At 44.0% G+C, this 23,826-nt stretch overlaps 1 protein-coding gene across 2 annotated transcripts; it reads left to right on the top strand.

Moving 5' to 3' along the window:
* Nucleotides 1-593: 593 nt before the first annotated feature.
* LRRC31 (leucine rich repeat containing 31) lies at nucleotides 594-22,690 on the top strand (the record flags this gene model as incomplete). 2 transcript variants are annotated; one of them, XM_081085922.1, is made up of 9 exons in its annotated part: nucleotides 594-783; nucleotides 6,922-7,056; nucleotides 10,355-10,522; nucleotides 13,036-13,203; nucleotides 13,449-13,616; nucleotides 14,391-14,558; nucleotides 17,566-17,733; nucleotides 19,778-19,945; nucleotides 22,359-22,690. In XM_081085922.1, the coding sequence occupies 9 exons, from the start codon at nucleotides 594-596 to the stop codon at nucleotides 22,688-22,690; spliced, it is 1,665 nt and encodes a 554-aa protein (XP_080942048.1). The 2 variants fall into 2 exon arrangements, with proteins under 2 accessions (XP_080942048.1, XP_080942049.1); XM_081085923.1 differs by lacking the exon at nucleotides 10,355-10,522.
* Between the last annotated feature and the right edge of the window lie 1,136 nt (nucleotides 22,691-23,826).

Genomic DNA, 23,826 nt, shown 5'->3' with positions numbered 1-23,826 from the left:
CCATAGTAGGTCCTGTTTAGGGAATGGATGAATTCTTTACAGCCGAGGTGTTTTTAATGGGTGGTGGTACAGGGCTGGAGTAGAGACAGTAAAAATGCCAAGTGAAAGGGAAGCGGTGTGCAGAGAGAGGAGGCCGGGGACACTGAAGGCCCGCTCCTCCGGTGACAGTTTTGTGAAGGTCCAGGCAGCTTAATGGCATGCGACGTCGTCTTTCACTAACTTTCTCAGAAGGTAATGCTAATTGACTGCTGAACTTTAAAATCTATTGACACATTTGATGCCCTTGCCAAAGTGGTGTTTAATGACCCGTATTTCTCACAATAAAACAGGGCAACGTTAAAAACTCAAATTTGCTTTGGGTTGACATCTGCTACCATTTGTTGGCTCCCGGATCCTGGGTGACATCATTCTTATTTTTATGTTAAACATTACCAGTAATAAAAACAGAAGGAAAGGGAGAAAGAAGTCAAAGCCCGTATAGGGAAGTTCTGATTCCACCCAGGCTTGACAGTCCTATTTTCTTCTCAGAAATCCTAGAAAACAGAAAACAACAAGAAGATGTCTTGTTGAGAAAGGCCTCCTTCAACTTGACCATGAGTCAAACGAGGAAGAAAAGTTCCTCAGATGGAGAAACCAAACCCCAGACTTCATTTGTCAACCAATTTCTCAGGGGCTCAACACTCAGGTCCTCCAAAGCGGAAAGCAGAAATGAGAGCAATGACCTTAAAACAGCTGATTCCCAGCCCAGCGATGAGACACAGAAGACTGCCACCTTAGACACCGGTAAGGTGTTCTGACTGCTGTCAGTTCTTTGTTTCTTAGAATGATGCATTCCCCTGGAGATCATTGGGTTAAACTAAACCTAATATGAGTCTCTGTCTAAACATTTATTACTAGAGGCCCGGTGCACGAAATTCATGCATGGGTAGGGTCCCTAGGCCTGGCCAGCGATCAGGGCCAATCAGGGCCTTCTGGCTGCTGGTTGGGGCCTCCCTTTGTTCCACACCGCCCCCTGGTGGTCAGCGCACAACATAGTAAGCGATCGGTCTTCCAGTTGAACACCCGTGGCGACAATTTGCATATTAGGCATATATATATATATATATATATATATATATATATATATATAAGTTACTTAAATACTTTGTTAATTTTACTTTTAAATTATCAAAAGTATTATAATACTACAGAAGGTGTAGAGAAAATACCTAATTTCCTTTCATTTTCACGCAAATGATCATTTTTTCAAGATTCTTTTCAGTCTTTTGTTCGTGTGCATGCACTTATGGTCAGTCAGAAACCATTCATTGAGTTCCTACTATGTGCCTGCCACTGTATTTTGTAAATGCTCAAAATACAGCCATGAAAAGCAGGGCCTTATGTAAACAAGGAACCAAATGCAGATACAGTTTCAGTGCTGATAAGTGATGTGAAGAAAAGCAAAGCAGGCTAAGTAGAGAATGATGGGATGGAAGTGCTCTTTTAGACAGGATTGGAGGAGTCTCTCACTTGGTGGCACTGGAGCAGAGATCTAAATAAAGTCAGCTACGTTAGAATGAATGAGTAAAACCAGCCACATAGATAAATGTGCGAATAGCTTTCCAGGCAAAGGGAACTGTAAATGCAAAGGCACAAGGTGGGACTGAGCCCGGAGTGTTTGAGAGGGAGCCAGGAAGTCGGGGATGCTGCCTCAAGGTGAGAGGTGGGGAGAGGGAGAGGAGTAGAGACAAGTCAGTGAGGCAGCTGGGGGCTAGAACAGGTATCTCTTGCAGTTATAATAGCCTACAAATCCCTCTTGAGTTGAATGAAGCAGTGATCCTACTTCTAAAACATATTATTATACTGCTCAATTCCTACATTGCTTCATGATGTTCCTATACATAATTTTAACAGCTGCATAATATTCCATTACATTCATATGCCATAATTACTTAATAAATTCCTTTTTTTTTTTTTACCCTTCAGTGATTATTTTTGGCTTTCCCTCTCCCATATTCCCTGCTTCATGGAATTTCAGGTTTTTAAAAAAGTATAAATTTCAAGAACCAAAATTATATATTCGAGGGTTATGAAAATAAATATTGCCAACTCTCTCTCCAAAGTCGGAATCATATTATTTGTCAATATGATGGCATATACATACCACCAATTTAGTATCCATTAGGTTAAGTGAATTTTTAAAACATTTTAAACTTTATATGCAAACATATACAAAAGTAGAGAGGACAGTATGAGTCCCCATGATCACCTCTCTAACAATTACCAGCTAATCTTGTTTCATTTATTCCTATCCTCACTTCCATCAAATTATTAGTATGAAATAACTAAAATAATACCATCTTACCTATACGTAGGTTAAATGTATTTTAAATATATTTTGGTAACTAGGAAGTGAAAGTCTACTTCTAAAGGAAGACAATCTCTACCAGAAAATTGTTGGCATTTGTTTTAAATTATTGTTCGGAGCTTCAGGAACATGGTTAATGAGTACCTGAAACCACCATCAAATCAACAGCGCAAGACCAGGCAGCTGGTCAACACCGGCTGCTCAAGCCATTCATGGCTTCTCTACTTCCATTATCTCAAAATTCAGTGGCTCCTGGAGTCACGTTAATTCTGCCTCCCAAATGGCTCTTGGATTGGATTCTCCTCTCCACGGCTATTCTGGTTCTCATCTCTTGCCCGGACCACTGTGGCAGCGTCGTAACTGGTTTCTCTGTCTCTAGTCTTGCTCTCTTGCCAACCTGTCCCCCACACTGCCACAGGATGCCCTCTTAGACAACAGATATGATGGTGTTTCTCAGCTGCTTACAACCCTTTACTGGATCCCCCTCACTCTGAAGAGAAAGTCAATCCTCCCAAGAAAGGTCTTCAAGGTATTGGCGATCAGTTGGCTATCTCTTCATGACTCTGCCTTCCCCCAGCCTCACATTCCTTCTCTACTCCTGACATTCTGATTTACCTGCAGTTTCCTAAACTGGCCCTATTCCCCCAAGTTGGATGCCTAGGAAGACCTTCCCTTGCATCACCATCTTCCCTCTGCACCCCGCCCCTTTTTACCTCTTCCTCACTCCCACCCACCTGGCTGGCTCACATTGGTCCTTTAAGGTGCCAATCATGCATCACTTTCTCTTTGAAGCTTGCCAAGACCCACCCACCAGACAGAGCTTCTTACTGTCACCCTCTGCACGCCTCCACCATTGCACGTCTCCTCTGTGTTGTGACCGTGGCTTTCTTGCATGTCTCCTCCATTAGACAGGTAGCTCCTTGAAAATAGGAATTTGTTTTGTTACAAATGTAATCATGTTTTTATGAAAACATTGGGGTTCTTGGTCATAAAGAACAGAAACCAACCCTTACAGATTTAAGTTGGAAAAGGACTCAATGGGTGTGGCGGGCTGGCACGGCCATGGCATACTCAGACCAACGTGGGGTGCCATATGTGCCCCGCCAGCTCAGCCAGGTTCGGTGAGCCCGACGGGGGGCGGTGAAGGATGGAGAAAAGACAGACAAGAGAATGAAAGCTGGGTCTCGGGGGGGGACGCTGCCCTCTCTGATGGAGAGAGACAGCGCCACGGACTACAAGCCGTGACTTTATTTTATAGCCAGATTCCACAAGGCAAAGTCAGGGCGTGGTCAAGATGTTTACAACATTCTCGTGGGTTTCGATCCTACTCAATTACATGCACCTGAAATCTATCAAGCCCACATCACTCAGGCATGTGGGACCACGTGTTCAGACCATAGGTTCAAGCTTACAACTATCGCTGTTGGCTATAACTGTGCTGGGAAGGCTCTGGCCTCCAAGCTGGGACTTGCACGTGGCGATGAGAGGGCTGTGCTCTCTCGTTAGTCCGAGTCTTGAACCTGTCCAAACACTGTAGCCGCTCTCCACAAATGGGAAGATACTGTTTAGCTCACAGAATCACCTGGATGGAGACGCCAGAGTTCAGTTCAGCGGGAAAGCAGCCGGAAAAGGCCTCAGTCACTCCACAGACTGCTCATGTGTGATCACTTTGTCCCCTCCATGGAGTGCCAGCCCTCCCACCTCAGCCGACCTGCAGCAGCTCTGACTCATCAGTTTTGTATGCTGAGCTGTGACACCGATAGTCTTCAAAGAAAGGGTTTCATAGTTAAAAAGAAATACACGGTCCATGGGGAGATGTCTAGGGGTGTCATAAGTTGATATTCATATTTCTATGTAGGTGTTTTGAGAAAGATTTATCATGTTGATTTATTTTGGTAATTAAGAAACTGTAAAGCTAATATTCATTCACTCATTCATTCATTCATTCAATTATTTGTTCATTCAACAAATATTCACCAAGTATTTCTCATGTGAGACTGCAGAGTCCCATCTCCCTGGGAGACCCTCGTAAATTTAAGTCACTGTACTCCCGAGAAAGGAACCAGGCAGGATTTCTAGTCTTCCTTTTTTAGATGCGTAAACCAAGGCTCAGAGAAGTTGTGACTTGTTCACCCATTGGATCCGTGATTTCATCAAGATCGTCCAACTGTGCTGTCTTAGACTTGCCAGTCATATCAGCCATTACAGAGTACCCAGGTTCGATGTGGTCTGAGAAGAGATTTCTGAATCTATCCATTGGTAGGTCATTGCTGGTGACTTTTGAGAAACAATTTATTTGAATAGGTGAGTGTGGCAACCAGATGTAGCAGGTTAATTGGTAAATGTGCTGAAGACGTGGGGGGAGCAAGTACAAACCACTCTTTCCAAACTTTTGATATTAAAAAAAAATGATTGACATGGCAGTGGCTTGCGGAGGAAACAAAGAAAAAGAATTGGTGGGGCTGGTTGTAGGTTGAGCCTATGGAGATTAAAAAAAAAGCAATAGGATACCATGTGCAGAAATTTTTTAAACACATAAAGTTTAAAACATACAGATTGGGCTTTGGAGCAGACTGTTCTGAGTTCAAATTCTGACTCTGCTACTTAGTAATTAACAGAGTCTCAGTTTCCAAATCTATGAAATAGTATAACTGTGACTATTTAAGTTTAAACAAAATGTCCTGTACTCACTGGCATGTAAGAGGTAGTTCCTCCCCATCTCTCATCCACAGCTCTCCTCTCTGCCACCCAAAATTAGGGTTACCATGTAAAATAAGAGCAATATTTGGGACATACTTTTACTAAACGATTCCTGTTTCCCTGAAGTCTAAATTTAATTGGACATGCTGCTTTTGTTTTCCTAAATCTGGCAACCCTACCTCAAATACCTCGTCTCCAAGTGCCATGATAAAAATTGAAGGCCTGAGTGAAGAGGTAAAATGGTGGGAGGTGCTGCCTCCTACTGGTGGAATGTGGCAACACCGACCAGGCCAGCAATGCTCTGTACCCCACAGGTGGCTTTCTTAAAAGTCAGTTTATTTTGGTCATTAGATTCCACATATAAGTGAGGTCATGTGATACTTGTCTTTCTCTGACTGGCTTGCTATGGACACAGACAATAATGCAGTGAAGGCCTGGGGGAGCGGGAGCAGAGTAGAGGGCGTCAATGGGGATATCTGTAATACTTTCAACAATAAAGATACATATTTTAAAAAGCAAAAACAAAACAAACAAACAACAAAAAACCACACCGGCAACTAGCATTGGACAGGAAAAATGAGCCACAGGAACATAGAAATTTTTGAAATAAAAATAGCAAGTCACAAGACACCCTGTGGAAGAGAGATGAAGTTTTCATTAACCTTGCTAACATTTTAGTCTAAATTTATTATTACTGGAATCCTACTATCTTTTAATTTTCACTGGTACCAATATATGTGTATATATATTTAGCTATGTCGTTTTATACTTTTGTTCAGGGTTAGTAGAATATTCCTGTACATTCATAACTTATGTCTTCTTATTGGATTCCAGTCTACTGTGTGTGTGTGTGTGTGTGTGTGTTAAATATATTTTTATTGATTTCAGAGAGGAAGGGAAAGGGAGAGATAGGAACCTCAATGATGAGAGAGAATCATTGATCAGCTGCCTCCTGCACACCCCACACTGGGAATGGAGCCCGCAATCTGGACATGTGCCCTGACCAGAAGTTGAACTGTGTGACCTCCAGGTTCATAGGTCGACACTCAACCACTGAGCCACAGTGGCCAGGCTCTTTGTGTATGTTTCAGATTGTACGTTGCCACTGACAAACCTCTTTAAAGTCACTGTCAGTACATGCATATTTATTTTTCCTTACAAAAGTATAATGTTTTTACATATATTTTAAACACTGGCACATGCGATAAGTGAAACGCTGGTACATAATAGGTGCTCAATAAAACTATAGTATTTTTTATTACTTTAGTGAGATCACATTAGCGTAGTTTTATAACAGAGGAATTTGGTGAGGCGCCTCCTAAGTAGTTCCTAATAACAAGAAGACAAATGAGGCTTTCTGAACGGGTTCTCCAGCAGGAGCTCCGAATATACAAAAGCTTCCCCCAGGCACGAGCTCTCAGGCTTCCTCAGTTGAAGGGGGGAGGAAATGAGCAGCAGCTGTTTCTTTCACTCCCACCCTGCAGCCATCTGAAACTCACCAGTGGTGACTGCAAGGCCTCGCCTTCTTCACCTGCGTGGTTACAGGCAAACACCTGTGCTTGGCCCAGCAGTTGCATTCGCCAAAGCTATCTGTCTTCGTTCCAGCACTGCTCGCTCGCCTAAAGCTGTGCTAACAAGCTCACCTCTTCTTCAGGAACACAGCTCTGTCTCTACGCCGAGAAGCCCGGGTCAGGCCATGAAAGAAAAGCCATCAAGGCAGGAACAGAGGTTTTCTTCCTGGCAAATGCTTCAGGTTTCACCGGGGACCAGTTCGGGATTATTGCCCTCCTTTTCACTTGTTGTATTGTGATCATTATGCATCTTTAATGCTATCTGTCGTTAACAGCAAATTCTTCTTTATTCTTATAATGTAGCCACGCCTCTCACTTCAGAAACGGAACTGGGATGCCAGGTGGAGCAGTTCCTGCAGAAGCTGGGCAGAAAGGCTGTGGACACGTGTCTAGATCTGAGTAACTGCGGGCTAACAACAGCGGACGTGAGGGAGATGGGTCTGTATGCAGTTGACTTTGCACTGACGGGAACACGGGGCCTGTAGGTTGAAATGAGCAGGCAAAACACACTCATTATTCACTTGGTAACCCAAGGTCTGAGGGTGGCCCCAGACTACTCAGAAACAGCTGCTGCACTGCTAATTAAACAAAAAAGATTTGAGCGGAGGAAGTCCATTTGTTTGTTTTTCCTGAGCATTTTTACCTCCCTACTGATTGCCTCTGGCTCCCTGCAAAACATCTGTTCTTACATAGGATATAAACCCATGAAACTCAGCCTAAAACTGAGCCTTCTTGGAAATTTAAAGGGGTATTGTGCTCTTTGGTTATCTGTGGAATGAAAAGTACAACTGCCAGCAATTATATATATATATATATATATATATATATATATATATATATATATATATTTGTTTAAAGTTTTACATATGTCTCCTTTGCTTATATTTTTTTTTGTACACAAAAGTATCACTACCCTTTGTTATACCTAAGCAGGAGTGTAATTGTGAAGAACCCTGTGCCCACACCACCATCAACACCTTTCCCCCCTCTTTTTCTCAGGTACCTTAAATTAAGCCTTTAATCAAATTAGATGTGTCTACCAACAGAGATGCATCAAAGAACTGTGTTTTGAACGAGGAGTCCTCGACTGTTTTAGTTAAAATCCATGCCTTTGTAATTTGGACAGGACTCTGAAAGGGAACTCTAACCATGCCCATGGGTATCCAGTGCCTGCCTGTCAAGATCACTTGTGGAGCCTGTAGAAACGCAGGCACTTGAGTCCAACCCAAACCCACTGAATGGCAATCTCTGGTTTTATTTTTTTTCCTTCTTAATAGGTTCAGTAGATTTATGCTTTATAAAATTAGGACCATTGTGAACATGCTTTTTGGGAAAAAATATATTTTTATTGATTTCAGAGAGGAAGGGAGAGGGAGAAAGAAATAGAAACATCAATGGTGATCGTAAATCATTGATCGGCTGCCTCCTGCATGCCCCACACCAGGGATCGAACCCACTACCCGGGCATGTGCCCTGACCGGGAATCAAACCTCGACCTCCTGGTTCATAGGTCAACGCTCAACCACTGAGCCACGCCGGCCGGCTGAACATGCTTTAAATCAGTGGTTCTCAACCTTCCTAATGCTGCGACCCTTTAAATACAGTTCCTCATGTTGTGGTGACCCCCAACCATAAAATTATTTTTGTTGCTACTTCATAACTGTAATTTTGCTACTGTTATGAATCGTAATGTAAATATCTGATATGCAGGATGTATTTTCATTGTTACAAATTGAACATAATTAAAGCATAGTAATTAATCACAAAAACAATATGTAATTTTATATGTGTTTTCCGATGGTCTTAGGTGACCCCTGTGAAAGGGTCGTTCGACCCCCAAAGGGGTCGCGACCCACAGGTTGAGAACCGCTGCTTTAAATGCTGCTGAAAGGAAAACAATTTTCCCTCTAAGCATGGCCTCGGCATTTCGGAAGGCTGGGGTTGCTGAGCCTGTAACGCAGACGCTCAGCCTGCTGCTTCCGACTGCTGCCACCACTTTCACACTCATGACAGACGTTTAAAAGCAAAGATGCTTTACCGCCTCTGGGTTGGCATTTCCACTCAAAAGTCTTATTGCTTCAGGGGATACGATGGCCCTGGAAGGTCCTTTTCCCAGAAAGCAGCTTCACTTCTGATGAGCAGTAGCAGAGACCCGAGGAGGTCCCATCAGGCTGTGTGCCAGTCGACGTCTCCATATGTTAGTCCGTTTAAGTATTACGGCAGCTTTTTAAGGCGGTGATGCCCAGGTAATCAAGATAAAAATGAAAAGGTAAAAGGCACCTACAGCTCAGCAACCCTGGCCCAGAGAGCAGTCCCCAGCCACCAGCCTGAGGAACCGATAGGAAGACTGGCTGATGGATGTCAGAGAGTTTTGCAAAATACAAGGACCTGCTGGGGTCCAACCCCAGCAGGTCCAGGGGTTCCCAAAGGCGTAGACGGAGTCGGCGAAGAAGGAAGGACATGGAGACAGTGTTCAGTCGATCAGCAGCCTAGCCAGGATCTCCAGCCAGGATCTCCAGCCAAGTTCTGGTCTGGATCTCCAGCGAAGTTCTGGTTCGGATCTCCAGCCAGGTTCTGTGTCCATGTTCTCTTGCTAGGTTCTCCAGGTTCTCCAGCCAGGTTCTGTAGCCATGTTCCCTCGCTAGGTTCTCCAGCCAGGTTCTGTCCAGGTTCTCCAGCCAGGTTCAGTCACCAGGTTCTAGTCAGGTTCTCTTGCCAATTTCTGTAGTCAGGTTCAGTCCAGGATCTTTTGCCATGTTCTCTCCAGCGAAGTTCTTCTGTCTCTAGGTTCTGTGTAGGTTCTGTGTCTAGGTTCTGTGACTAGGTTCTGTGTAGGTTCTGTATTCTAAGTTCTGTCTCTCTCTGTCTTGTTACATCTGTATTTATACCAGTTGATTCAGTCCTATCAATCTCTATTACAAAGGTTAGGGCGTTTCTTATCTCCATTCCAGGGAGTAAAGATTATGTAGCTTAAGCATGATTGTTCATAGTTAAAGTGATTAATTACCCACCTGGCACTTAGTTGAGGGGTTTTATTCCCTCCCTAACTTCAGGGGAAAATCCCTACCTGGGGAAACAACCTTTCTCAGAGAGGAGACCTTGGTTAAAACACATAGTGCCAAGAAGGTGAGCAAACATTTTAAGAACAGTATGCCATATATGCCAGGTCCTTTGAAACAGCAAGGATGGACCGGCTCCCGGCAAGGACCAGTGCACACTTTACAGTGACAGTGGTGGCAACAGTAGAATTACCTTCTCCTCTGCAGTAAAGAGATCCTATAAAATCTTATAGAGACACCACTGTACTTTCTTTTAAAAAATATTTTTATTGATTTCAGGGAGGAAGGGAGAGAGAGAGAGATAGAAACATCGATGATGAGAAAGAATCATTGATCGGCTGCCTCATGCATGCCCCTACTGGGGATTGAGTCCACAATCCAGGCATGTGCCCCGATCAGGAATCGAACTATGATCTCCTGGTTCATAGATGGATGCTCAACCACTGCATTTTCAGAGTGAAATTATTTGGCAAAAATAGAAAACATCCCAAGAAATAGAAAATGTAAACGTCACAATCTCTCCAATTGCACGGCTGAGAGATCCCTGAGAGAGCCACATGCCCTCGTCCCCTTATTCTCTTACCAAACTATGTTCTGTGCGTATAGGCAATGGATCCTACTTACCACACCTCACAGATTACTTATGCAAATCTGTATGTTCTTTTGTTCACGTCTAGTTGCTTTGCTGCCTTTTCTCCCGGACCTAGAAACACTGGACATTTCCTGGAATGATTTTGTGGGTGGAACCCTCCATTCAGTCACTGAGCAAATGCATCTTCTCAGCAAGTTAAAAAGCCTGAGGCTGGGTAGCTGCAGACTTACCACCGATGATGTGCGAGCAGTGGGTATGATGAATGTTTCTCATAAAAGACTTCACTGACACACCTTGGCAGCCCGACCCTCAAGGGCAAATTATCTGGGTCCCCACACCCTCTGAGCTCATGGACGAATGTACTGTGCCTGAGGCGGTGGACATGAGCACTAGTGTAACTTCTAAAGGGCCATGTAACCTTACCTGGCATTGTGCTAATTTCCAGGATAGAGAAGGGAACAAGGCTGACCAGGTGCCCACTCTCCTGGACTTTAAATGGCAATCGTTGTAAAACTGGCTCACTCTGGGTCTTTTACCTTATCTGTCAAATAGAGTTGAGTAGATAACGATTAGATTCTTCTCCAACTCCAAAATAATCTCTTCTATTTTTCCACCTCCATTTTAAATATTGATCAAAACGAGATTTTTCAACTAAAAGGAATGGTTTAAATCGATGGTCGCCAACTGGTGATCCGCGGACCACTGGTGGTCCGTGAGGCCCAGAAGGTTGGTGACCACTGGTTTGAATAGCAGTAGCACCTCCATGAAGCTAGTTTATATGCTGAACAGAGAATAAAGAACCTAGAATAACATTTGTCACGCTACTGACCCAACTGCCTTACTAAAATGCTTGCTGGTTTTAGATGGCATTAATTTTTCTAAATTTTCTTTTGGTCTGAAGTTTATTTCGGTTATGTATTTTGATCATTTACATCTCTGCAAAGATTTCTGCAAAAAGAATGCAATTCATGCCACGGTATTTGCCCCAATCTCTCTCAAGAAAATGGGGGCCAGCTGACGACTCCTGGCCCCACCCTGCCTATAGCCGAGGAAAAACGTCATACATCTCAGAGCTGGCCAGATCCCAGTTCAAATCCTAGTCCCACTTCTGACTAGCTTGTGACCATGTGCAAACTACTTAACCTTTCTGAGCCTCAGAGTCTCATCTCTGAAAAGGGGGTGATATCCACCTCAAAAAATGACTGTGAGGATTGGATAAGTACATTTCTGTGAAGTGCCTACTGCATACCCGGCACATAACAGGTGCTCAGAAATTGGTAGTTACTCTTCTCCCTATTCCCTCATCCAAACTTTTCCTTCTGTGGTTTTACATGAGGAAATTAGCAGCTGGCTATTGTGTAGAAGAATCACAAATTTAACACATCGCTACTCAGACATGAAAAGAAAATGTAGTTTCTTTCTTTTCTTTGATTAAACTAATCTTTTTCATTATTCTCCATTTCGTTAAGAGACCAGAATGTGGAATTTTGGCCCTGGGACCCACTCCAAACTCACTGGGTGCAGGAGGGGGTGCACAGCTTTGTCTCTCTGATGTCTTGAGCCCTTGTCTCTTCCCGGAGTCTCTCTCCTTTCTAGAAGGATTTCTGCATCCTCTCCCATCAGAAAGGGCTTTCTGTAGTCTTAATGCAGATGGGGTACGGGGAGAATAAATGGTGGGCTGGTAAGCTAACGTACTAGTAAGTCAGGAGCCATTTCCACATTGTTACACCTATTACAACTGCTTAATGCAAGATGGCCAATGCTGGCCATCCAGTCCCATGAGGACTGCAGATAGCTAATCAACCGTATACTCTTTCTCCCTGAGCCTGAGCTTCAGGGCTATAGAAAGCCACCTCAATTGGCTGGCGATGACACACGAGGTGACAGTTGTGCAGGAAGAATATGCATGTTAACATGGGGCTCCGGACGCCTGGATCCTTCATCCATACAGTGAATAACCAATGCGAGGTCCATGCTCAGCTGCTGAGGTGGAAGAGGCTCCGGACATGGGGCTTTCCAGCTCTTGATTGTTTAGGATTGAGATCGACGCTGCCTGCTGAGAAGTGCTTTTTCCATGTGTGGCTCCCCACCCTTCTCCCCAGGGCAGTGAAAATCATCCTAAGGATCCCTCCGGTCACTTCCCCTGGTCTCTCCCAGCATCCAGGCTGTAGCCCCAGGGAGCTTTCCTGTGTGAAATGGTTTCAGAAATGTCCTTGCACCCCTTTCTCACAGCACCCTCCTCTGCCCCAAATGCTGAGTAATCTTGGGAGCTGTTAGTGCCTGATGCGTTATGACTGGTTCTTCTCTGCCGCGGTCGGTTCAGTTGTATGTGACACTGTTGATGTCAATGTGAGCTTTACCCCCATGGGGGCCAGTGCCTGGCTTGGTCTCACTTCTACCTCCCGCCAAGCGCCTCAGCATTGCTGCTCCCAGAGAGGGTGGGTGAGAGAAAGTAATGGACTAGTACACGTTTGCCGCCACAAAAAATCTCAGTAAGAAATACCTTATGAAGAGGTGAGTTTTAAAAAAGCAATCTGTGCTCATAAGCATGGCTTCAGAACTTTGGAGGGAGTAGACTGTGCCCGTAAAAATAGGAGCTCCCCCTGCTGGGAGTGGGCGGAACTGCGTCCTCTTCTCTGTTGCCGGCACCTAACCAGTCTGACCTGGCTTGGCTTCCCTACTCCATAAATAACGGTTGGGCCGATTTTGAAAGTGCATTCTCTGCTTTGCAGACTAGTGACCAATCTTCGGGCCCCTCTGTGACAGGAGCAGCGCTTAAAGCGATGCCTGACCTTGAGGAGCTGACTTTGTCCTGGAACAGTAAAGTGGGAGGAAACTTGCCTCTGATCCTCCCGAAGTTCCAAGCCGGGAGCAAGATCCGAACGCTGGAGCTGGTGGATTGCGCCCTCACGTCAGAAGACGGGGCATTTGTGGGTAAGTGGAGCTTGGAAGAGTTCTTTCCAAAAATAAAAATTAAAATGTGAAGACGCCCGTGATTGGATAGCTTGGGAGTCAACGTTGGCTGTTTTCTCTTGACCCTGGATTGAAAGAGTAGCCCACTCCATCCCTGGGTTCCCTGAGGCTGCGTTCCCCTCCTGCCCCGCCCCCAACCCCCGCGCAACTCCCACACCTGCATTTTCACTGAGCTGCTCTTTTTGTTCGGGTTGCCTTCCTTCCAGGCCAGTTGCTACCTATGCTGCCGAGTCTTGAAGTACTTGATCTTTCCATTAACAGAAACATCGGCGGCAGTCTACACAGTATCGCTCAGGGGTTAAAAAGTGCCTCAAATCTGAAAGTACTGAAGTTACAGTCATGTGGGTTATCACAAAAGAGTGTCAAACTATTGGGTAAGTAAGCAATGGCTGAAGTTCATATACATAACTTTATGTTTTTATATATGTATATCATTTTATATTTAATTTTTTAAACTATTAGGAAAAATAAAATATAAACAGTGGTTATGTTGAGAAATAAGGTTGTGGGTCATTTAAATCTTAATGTTTTATGTTCTTTCTTTTATAGCAAGAATATACTTCCATGATTACAAAAATAACCTTTTCAAGTGGCTGAATCTGAAAAAGCCAGGCTATTTTAGGTTTGAGCTAGATACTGGGCAAAACAAAAGTTTCTGTACTCTTAAAGCACTTCAGTTTCTCTTACTTTTAAAACTGTCAGCATTATTTTGTGCTCAGTAGTAAGAAGAAATTGGTACTGATAAAAAAAACAAACAAACAAAAAAAAACGGCTTCAGTAGTATCCATAGTTAAAAGTCATTTCCCTGTATAAAGCATCCACAATAAAGGAGAATGTGAAATGAAATTGTGTTTTCCCTTTGACTTACAACGCTTGTAACAGCCTTCTCACTGGCAGTTTGATCAAATCTAGAACTCTATGAAAACGCCAAAGCTCAGTTGTAATAGGAAAACCATTAGTGGCAGAACCATTGTGTTTGAGGTCATTGTCAAATCCGAAGAGGGGTAGATAGTAGGGAGTCTGCAGTCTACAGTTATTCCTCTGCTTTGGCATTTTTCTGGGTGTATTTCTCAGTCTCCCTTCTGCACACCTGTGCCCTCCCCTGCTCCATGCCTGCCTACCACCTTGTCATTTGACTTCCTCTGTAGATGCTGCTTTTAGACACTTGAGTGAGCTGAGGACACTCGACCTGTCCTGCAACAAGGAGCTGGGTGGCGGTTTTGAAGACTCGCCAGCTCAGGTGGCCACGCTGGAGCGTCTGGAAGTCCTGGACCTGCACCAGTGCTCACTAACAGCCGGCGACGTGGTGTCGCTGAGTAAGTGTGTGGGATGGAGCCAAGGGCATTGGAGCCTTGGCATGTGTTTAGAAATGTGACAAATTTGAGATATACCCTTAAACTTACTACTGATGAAGCTACTGGGAGGCTCAAATCATACAAGTTCTGTGAATGCCCCACTATAGTATTTATAAAAGTGCCCAGAAAGTGTTAGTGAGGCTAAAGTCCTCCCATACACGCCAGTAAATGACAGCTATGGCAATGGAAGGAGAACACTTTGGGTTTATGTTGCTGTAGAAACAGACCTATTCATTAGATTCTGCATATGAGTGAGATCATGTGATACTTATCTTTCTCTGATGGGCTTATCACATGATCTCACTCATATGTGGAATCTAATGAACAAAATAAACTAATGAACAAAATAGATCCAGAGACACAGAACCATGGAGCAGATTGTTCAATCTTAGGGAGAAGGCAAGGGAGGGTGGGTGGGTAGGAAGAGATCAACCAAAGAACTTGTTTGATATAACCCATGGACACAGACAATAGGGTAGTGAAGGCCTGGAGCAGGAGATGCGGGGAAGGGGGAGGGCTGGGCCAGAAGGGATCAATGGGGGATAAAAAGGGACATCTGTAATACTTTCAACAATAAAGATTTTTTTAAAAATAAAATAAGTAAGTGGAACAACAAAAAGAAACAAATCTGTTGGTGTCACCTAGCTTATTACAGAGAGGGCTGTAGCGGGAAAGCCAAAACGAAGGGTGCTGAGGCTTTCAGACTGACAAGTTAAGTCACTTAGATGCAAACGAAGGAAGAGAAAAAGTCAGTGGGGTGGTGGCTAACAGGTTACATTACACACTTACTTCCTACCCTGGACACAGTCCTGTTATTACTACAACATATAATGTATCAATGCAGTTTCCCATAACAAACAGCAAGCGCAGCCTTGAGAGTAAGCATTCTATTCCATCTGTAACCACAATAAACCTTCAAAATACATCCAGAATCTGATCGTGGTTCACCATCTAGACCTCTACCCACCTGCTTTGGGTCATCCCACGAATCCAGATGGTCACCCTCTTCCTCTGTCACTGCCTTCTTTCTCCCCCTCCCCCTCCCCCTCACTGCCCCTGTTCCAGCCACACCTTCATGCTGATCCTCACCGGCTCCGCTCTGTCCCGGGCCTTTGCCCTTGAGCTCTCTTCAGATCATGGGCTCCTCCGGGGCAGGGCTGCATCTCCGTCCGCGTCTCTCCTTTGCTCACACCGGGGCTGGCACATAGTTGGACCAGTAAATGTTTGTGGAATATGTGATTGAATAAATGAACGACTCAATGAACACGAAGTAAAAGAACTTTTGAGTTGTTTTTCAGTACAATTTAGAGAGGAAAACGGTAAAATAGGTTCTGAGGTCTAACATCTACCTTTTAGAACTGCTTGGTTATTTCTTGGGCTCTTATCCCTCAGTTTTGGAAAATGAGAAGCGGTCAAGGCTTGAAGATTTTAAAGTAACAAAACAACCCCTTTTTGGGCTCCAGGTAGAGCTGTATGGGGTATAGCACCCCTCTCTTTATGAGTGTCAGACCTGGGAGAGAGACTCCTGAGTTAGCAGTCCATCAGATTCTAAATAATAAATTCCCCTTAGTATACTGAATAACAAGAATATCACATCTCAGCTTGTTGCTCAGAGGAAGATTAAACTGCTAGATGACCTGAATTGTTACCACTAACATAACAGAGGGATTAGCCTCTCTTACCTCGATTCACAGCCACCAGCAGGCCTTGGAAAGCTAATGATTATTTAAAAGCTGTTGCAAATTGCACTGTTCTCCTTCTGCTTAATTTTGAAAAGTTGGAAATGAAAATACATCCTGTTGATGTATTATGTACTAAAAACATAATACCTTATGATGTTTAAGAATTATTTTTTAATATTAAGCATTTTATCTGCTCATTCTAGACAGCTCCAACGAAATGGAATTATAGATCATTTAGCCAACAACTATTGATTAACCATCTCATTGTACCTGGCACTGTGTGGTGGGCTTCGGACAATTCACAGTCCAGGAGCTTCAGTGTGGTAAGGGCAGTGATAAACCAATAAATATCTAAATTGCACAGTGAACTACAACGTGCTGTGGGGATTCAAAGAGGGAGTGATTGTTACGTCTGTTGGGATCACAAATGCTTGCCTTCCCTTCACCTTTCCTTCTCTTATTCTCCTCCCCTCCTTACACAGTTTAGAATTCTGTACTTATGTGTAGGTTCGTGCCTCCATGTTCCAGATTCTGATACTGTTCCTACACACAGAACTCACCTTCAGTGAGGGAGGACAGAAGGCAAACACATTCACAAATAAACAATTACATGTGGGGGTGCTGTGAGGAAAATGAAACAGGGCGATGTGATACTGACCGAGGGGGTTCTGTGACCAGGCTCAGGTGGCTGGGAGCCTCTGAGGTGAGCCAGCCCACGGAGACCCCGTGCATCACAGGGGCCCTCAGGACCCAATTCAGCGCCATTTGCTTGGTCCCACTGCCTTCCTAGTACTTATATTCTGAGAAAAGAATGATAATATCAAACATCAACTGAGCAGTTGATGTGTGCCTGGCACTGTTCCGAGCCCTTTACATACACCAAGTCGTTTTATCTTCCCACTGGCCCTGTGAGGTAGAATTGCTACGACTGTTATTGGGAAAACTGAAGTTCAGAGATGTTAGGCAACTTGCCCAAAATCACACAGTTCTTTAGCAGCAGAGCTGGGATTCGAGCCCCGTTCTCTGTCTCTAAAATCTTTGGAGAGAGGCTCGGAAGTGGCAGAGCCCAGGCTGCATCCTGGGAAGAGTGGCTGGTTCCTGTGGTGTGTAAGTGTGTAAGTGAGTAAGTGTATAAGTGAGTAAGTGTGTAAGTGAGTAAGTGTGTAAGTGAGTAAGTGTGTAAGGGAAGGCAGGGCTTGCCAATCGAGAAGATTGTGGGAACCAAACACCCAGAAGACTCTTTGTGGGACGGTGCCTAAGTCGTGTCACTATGGCTATTTGAACAGCCCAGGTTATCCCTTTGCTCTCGAGTCTTCACGAATTGGATTTATCTGCCAACAAAGAGATGGGCAGCTCTTCTGAAAACCTACTCAGCAGGCTCCGATTTTTACCAGCACTGAAGTCACTGCTCATCAACAACTGCGCTTTGGAAAGGGAGACTTTTACTGCCCTTGGTAAGAAAATTCCCCAGGGAGCAGGGTATTAATAACACCTGTTTTTTGTGGGGGAGGTGGCGCAGAAGAGGGGATCCCTTTCCCTATGCATGAATTTCATTATTCCAAGACTCAGCCATAAGCAAAGGTGAGACATGTTAATGCATCTTTTCAGGAACTATGCTTTCTTAAAAGTGACCTTTAAGAAAGAAGTGACCTTTCTTAAAAGCACATGAATGGCTCTGGCATTTGCACATTTAACCGTTAACATTTAAAGTCTATAGAACCAACTCTGGAGGTCCATGTCCACAGTAACTTGTCATTTCAACGAGGCGCCAATATAAACTGGGAGTGCTGTCTGATGGGGAAAGGAAAGCAGTGACTAGCCTCTGAGCCTTGCTGACTGTCCAGGCCTCCCTGTTCCCTGGAATTGCCTACCCCGCCCCCCCCCGCCCCGCCCCCATTCTTGTCAGGGGAGCTCTGATTTCACATCTCAGTGGAAGCATCCCCTTCTAAGACAGCCCCACCCTCTCTACATTAGAAGCCCCTGAATCTTCTTTGTGGACTTTATCAGAATTAATCATTATGTATTTATTTGTTTGGTTTTTTAATGTCCACATTTCTCCCAGATTTTAACCTTGAGGGCAAGATTTGTGTTTGTTCTTCACTGCATACCCAAAGCACATTTTAGACGTTTCTACATATTAAGTAGATAGACAGACAGACAAATTTAAGGGCTCCATAATCGCCCCAATGGTTAGGTAAGATGCACGTGCATGCACACACACCACATTTCACTGTTCAGACCAATGTTCACTTAGAGAAGTTCTACAAAAAATAAATTTTGGTACAACATGATGTTTCAAAAATATACTTTCTAAACTTACTTCAGATTCAAAATTTGTTGAATTTTTTACATATATTTTTAAATTTGGTGTCTTCAGTAGAAGACACAGCTCTTTCCAATTATAGCTACAAAATCAATGAATCATAATCAAGTAGATACTACACTAAACTATCGCATCTAACATAAGTCTATCATTCAACCTGAATTAAGAAGTAAGCCAAGTAATATATATTTCTCTGCATCACTTTTAGAAGAAAAAAGTTCCATTTCTTATTGAGAGGTCTCTGTACCATATGACTGGGAGGGGTTTTCTTTTTTGATATTATAGAAGAATGTATATTTTCCCCTTGAATATATTTTACTTTTTAGAAAGAAGGCAGAAGGAAAGAAGTTTCAAGTATAATTAACGACTTACCTTAAAAATTAGTTGTTCTGGCTGATTTTAATGTTAGGGAAAAATTGAGAATTAAGCAGAAAATTCTTTTAATTTCCTTTAAAAATCTTCCCTAATGCATCACTTCCCTTCTTTGTCTCTGTAACTACAGTTAAGCAAGTACAAATTCATTGTGGAGTTGCAGAGTCCTAGGGAGGTTTAGCCCTGTCTCAGGATTTCAGCAGTGACTGCACTGTCGGTGGGATATGTAAGCCCAGCACACACTTTGGAAATCTTGACCAGCCTGTGAGCTTCTTTCTTCATCTTTTTTGTTGTTGTTAATCCTCACACAAGGATATTTTTTCCATTAATTTTTAGAGAGAGTGAAAGGGAGAAAGGAGGAGAGAGAGAGAGAGAGAGAGAGAGAGAGAGAGGGAGAGAAACACCAATGTGAGAGAGAGACATCGATTGTTGCCTCCCGCACTCAGCCATCTGGGGCCTGTGAACAAACCTGCAACCCTGGCATGCCCTTGACTGGAGTCGGTGCATGGACCGATGCTCTACCACTGAGCCACACCAGCCAGGGCCACTTCTTCTTCTTAAATGTGAAGGACAAGGAGGAAATTCCAGGTCATAGTGAATTCCATTTAATTAAGTTTTACTTTACGACAGTTTCCAACATGTCTCCCCAATAGAAACAGACAACATAAAGCGAGGCCATGAATTTCAGGCAGGAGTGAGCAATCTCTACAACTTTCTGAACCTCAGTGATATTCATATGTTGCCCTGTCCTCGGTTCCTCAAAGTGAAGGCTTATGACCTAAATCATTGCTCTTCTTATTTAGCTGAAGCCTCGATCCACCTCCCTGCCCTGGAAGTACTCAGCCTTTCTTGGAACAAGTGTGTTGGTGGCAACCTGAAGCTGCTTCTGGAAACACTAAAGCTTTCCACGTCCCTCCACGTGCTGAGGTTGAGCAGCTGTTCCCTGGTGACAGAGGACGTGGCTCTCCTGGGTTTGTATCTCTGGGTTCCGAAGCTGTCCTGGCGGGCAGAGCCCAACGTGCCTGCCCAGCAAGTGCAGGGAGAGGGAGGCGCCCAAGGCAGCGAGGCCTGGGGCCCTCTTTGCAGCTTCCCTTCTCCTGACACCTGCTCAGGAGTGATCTGCTTGAAACAAATAAGGGAGATTCGAAACCCAAAAGGACAGTGGAGGGAAATTTATTATTTGGCATCTGGTGAACTGGGAACTCAGGAGGGTGTTTCCTAAAAGAAGATAGACGCAGAGGTGGTGGTGGGAGGTTCCTGCCAGGGGACCAGCTCCACATCTCGCCACACATGAGCGCCTTGGTGTTTGTTCTTAACCAACTCCGCGTTGACCGAACTTGAGTCATCCACGTTCCACCTTTACAAATTTTGCCCTAGCCACATGGTACCTGCGCTATTACTTAATTTTTTTCTTTATGTTGACTCTTTAACTTAAATTTAAACAGGAAACTGATCATCATAACTGAAATACAGGCATCATTTCTCATGGATAGACATCACTAGACTGTTGCCAGCTGAACTAAGGGGACTAGATGGGCAAGTTAGGTGTAATGGACATAACTGTTCAGGCTGAATGATGGGGGCAGGGGTTCACTCTCCTGTCAACTTTTTGTACGTTTCAAAAAATTTTCCATAATAGAAAATATTCTGGAGAGGAAAAGCATTCACATTGTCTTTAACACTTACTTAGGCCTTGAGAATATGCTGAGTGACAGGCTGAAAGGCAGAAAGAAAGGACACACATGGACATCTAGGGAGTGAGGGCACTGGTGAGTGTACAGACTGCTAAACTTGTCCCAAATGAAAGGAATGGGCGTGGAGCATCCGGCTGGGTCTGGAAGCCATAATGTATAAGAAATGATGGAGCCCTAACCGGTTTGGCTCAGTGGATAGAGCGTTGGCCTGCAGACTGAAGAGTCCCAGGTTCGATTCCAGTCAAGGGCATGTACCTTGGTTGAGGGCACATCCCCAGGAGAGGGTGTGCAGGAGGCAGCTGATCGATGTTTCTCTCTCATTGATGTTTCTCTCTCTCTATCCCTCTCCCTTCCTCTCTGTAAAAAATCAATAAAATATATTTTTTAAAAAAAAGAAATGATGGAAAAACCAAGGCACATTTAGTCCTAAAGGAAGAAAATTTGAGGGGACCTGACTGTTGTCCAACACTGCAGGGCTAACACAAGGAAGGAGCTGGGGTTTCAGGCCGGCCAAGACGGGCAATGGAGGAATTCCCAGGAGGTAGATCAGGGTCCCAAAGGAAGGGCATCCTTCTGCTGAGAGCTGCTTCACCCTCTTGGGGCGACCTGTACGGGTGCTGCAGGCAGACCCGGGCTGGTCACCATGGAGAGCTGTGAAAGGGATCCTTCACTGATCATTGATCTGGAGGTTGAATCCTCAAGGAGACCTCCAGGTCCCTTGTAACTCCGAGATTTTACACCACTCATTTCATCTCTATAATCCATTTCAACTTTGGACTAAAAAGAAAAGCATGTACTATTAGCCTTGGGTGTCTCCCCTACCTTTTCTTTCTTCTATTTTTTTATAAAATATATTTTATTGATTGTTTTACAGACAGGAAGGGAGAGGGATAGAGAGTTAGAAACATTGATAAGAGAGAAACATTGATCAGCTGCCTCCTGCACACCCGCTCCTGGGGATGTGCCCATAACCAAAGTACATGCCCTTGACCGGAATCGAACCTGGGACCCTTGAGTCCATAGGCCGATGCTCTATCCACTGAGCCAAACCGGTTAGGGCTCCCCTACCTTTTCTTACAGAAGTCGTTATCTTCTCTTAGCTTCATCATAATTATGTATTAAGTGCCCTTGTAGTTAGTACTGTGACATGTGCTATTCAAAGACAAAATTGTTCTGTGATTAAACATCTCTCAGTTGGATTAGAAATTATCCAGGTATATTTTGCACATGGAAAGTGCTCAGTTAAATCATTGTTGACTGCAGAATGAATGAGAAATGAACAACTAAATAGTATTAAACAGCAAGATGATTATTCACTAATAGTCTTCTGTTCAAGCCAATGATCCATCGTTCCTCACATTTAATTAGAGAAAGTCTGCAGGAAGAGCTGGGACCCCCATGAAGTAAAGAGCAGGAATTTGACCAAAAAATATATTTTTTGGGGTAGGGATGTGGAAAGAGAAAAGAAAATCCATTTTCAAGTTGTACTTGGGATGCATAGAGAGGAAATTTGTTACTAAAGTAATTTCAGATGCCCTAAATAAAATAGCTAGCTAGCAACAAAGCATTACTAATGATCAATCTTGTCATTACCGGTCTGGAACTACCACGTTGTGTTATTGGAAGTGGGAAACAGCCATGACAGAAAGTATTCTTGTATTTTGGCAATTAGAGTGATTTTGTTTTTCAGCATCGGTAATACACACAGGTCATCTGGCCAGGCTGCGGAAGCTCGACCTGAGCTATAATGACAGCATCTGTGATGCAGGATGGGCCATCTTCTGCCAAAACGTGTGGCTCCTCAGAGAGTTAACGGAGCTGGATATTAGCCTTCGGCCATCAACTTTTCGGGATTGTGGACAATGGTTTAGACACTTGTTATGTGCTGTGACCAGACTTCCGGCAATCACTGAAATAGGAATGAAAAGATGGATCCTCCCACCTTCACTGGAGGAAGAGCTAAAACGCTTGGACCAAGATCGCAGCAGCAGCATTCACTTTGACCATGGCGGGTGTCAGTAAGCTGGTTTCCCAAGGTCATGTATATGATTCCATGTATATAACATTCTTGAAATAACAAAATTATAGAGACAGAGAACAGCTCAGGGATTGAGAAAGGGGTAGGTGGTAGATGTGACTAAAATGAATAACACAGTAAAGACCTGTGGTGATGGAACAATTTTGTATCTTGATTGTGGTGGTGGCTACATGAAGCTACATGAGACAAAACTGCATTGAAAAAAAAACCTGCATTGACCCCCCCCACCCCCCCCCCACACACACACACACAAATGAGTGTATGTGTAACTGATGGAATCTGAAGAAGTTCTCCTGATGGTACCAATGTAGATGTTCTGGTTTTGTTATTGTATTCTAGTTATGCAAGATGTCAACACTAAGGGAGGGTGAAGGGGTACATGGGCCTCTCTGTACATTTCTTTGGAACTTCCTATCCTATATAATAAAAGCCTAATATGCTAAGTGTCCAGTCGTCTGGTCGTCCATTCAACCAATCAAAGTGTAATATGATATGCTAAGGCCGCTCAACTGCTCGCTATGATGTGCACTGACCACCAGGGGGTAGACATTCCAACTGGTAAGTTAGCTTGCTGCTGGGGTCCAGCCAATCAGAACTGAGTGAGATAGGCCAGACACACCCTGGAGCCCTCCTGTGGTCCCTCCCTGGCTGGCCAACCTCCCATGCCTCTCCCCGGCCCCGATCGGGCGCCAGTGGGGTCCCTTGGCCTGTCCGGTGCCCTCTCACAATCCGGACTGAGGGACTTCTCCATCCCCCCGCCCCCGCCCCCCAGTGCATGAATTTCGTGCACCGGGCCTCTAGTGAATATATAATTATTTCAAAACTAAAACTTTGTTACAGAATACTATAATGAACCTCCATGTAACTATCAGATATTTCTGCAATTATCAGCTTATGTCCAATCTTGTTTCATTTGGATCCCCCACACTTACCTGATATTATTCTGAAGTAATTCCTGGGCTTCATATCACTTTCTCATAAATATTTCAGTAAGAATATTTACTTTAACACATAACCATAATTTAATGAATAATTTTAGTGTGGTGGGCATCTAATTCCTATATGTTTTTGCCTTCTTAATCCATCAGGGTTCATTACCTCAAGTCATTAATATACAAAA

The sequence above is a fragment of the Myotis nattereri genome, assembly GCF_964212035.1.
Source record: "Myotis nattereri genome assembly, chromosome: 3".
Taxonomy (NCBI): Eukaryota; Metazoa; Chordata; class Mammalia; order Chiroptera; family Vespertilionidae; genus Myotis; species Myotis nattereri.
The sequence above is the reverse complement of the archived record's forward strand: the minus strand, read 5'-3'. Positions and strand labels throughout refer to the sequence as shown.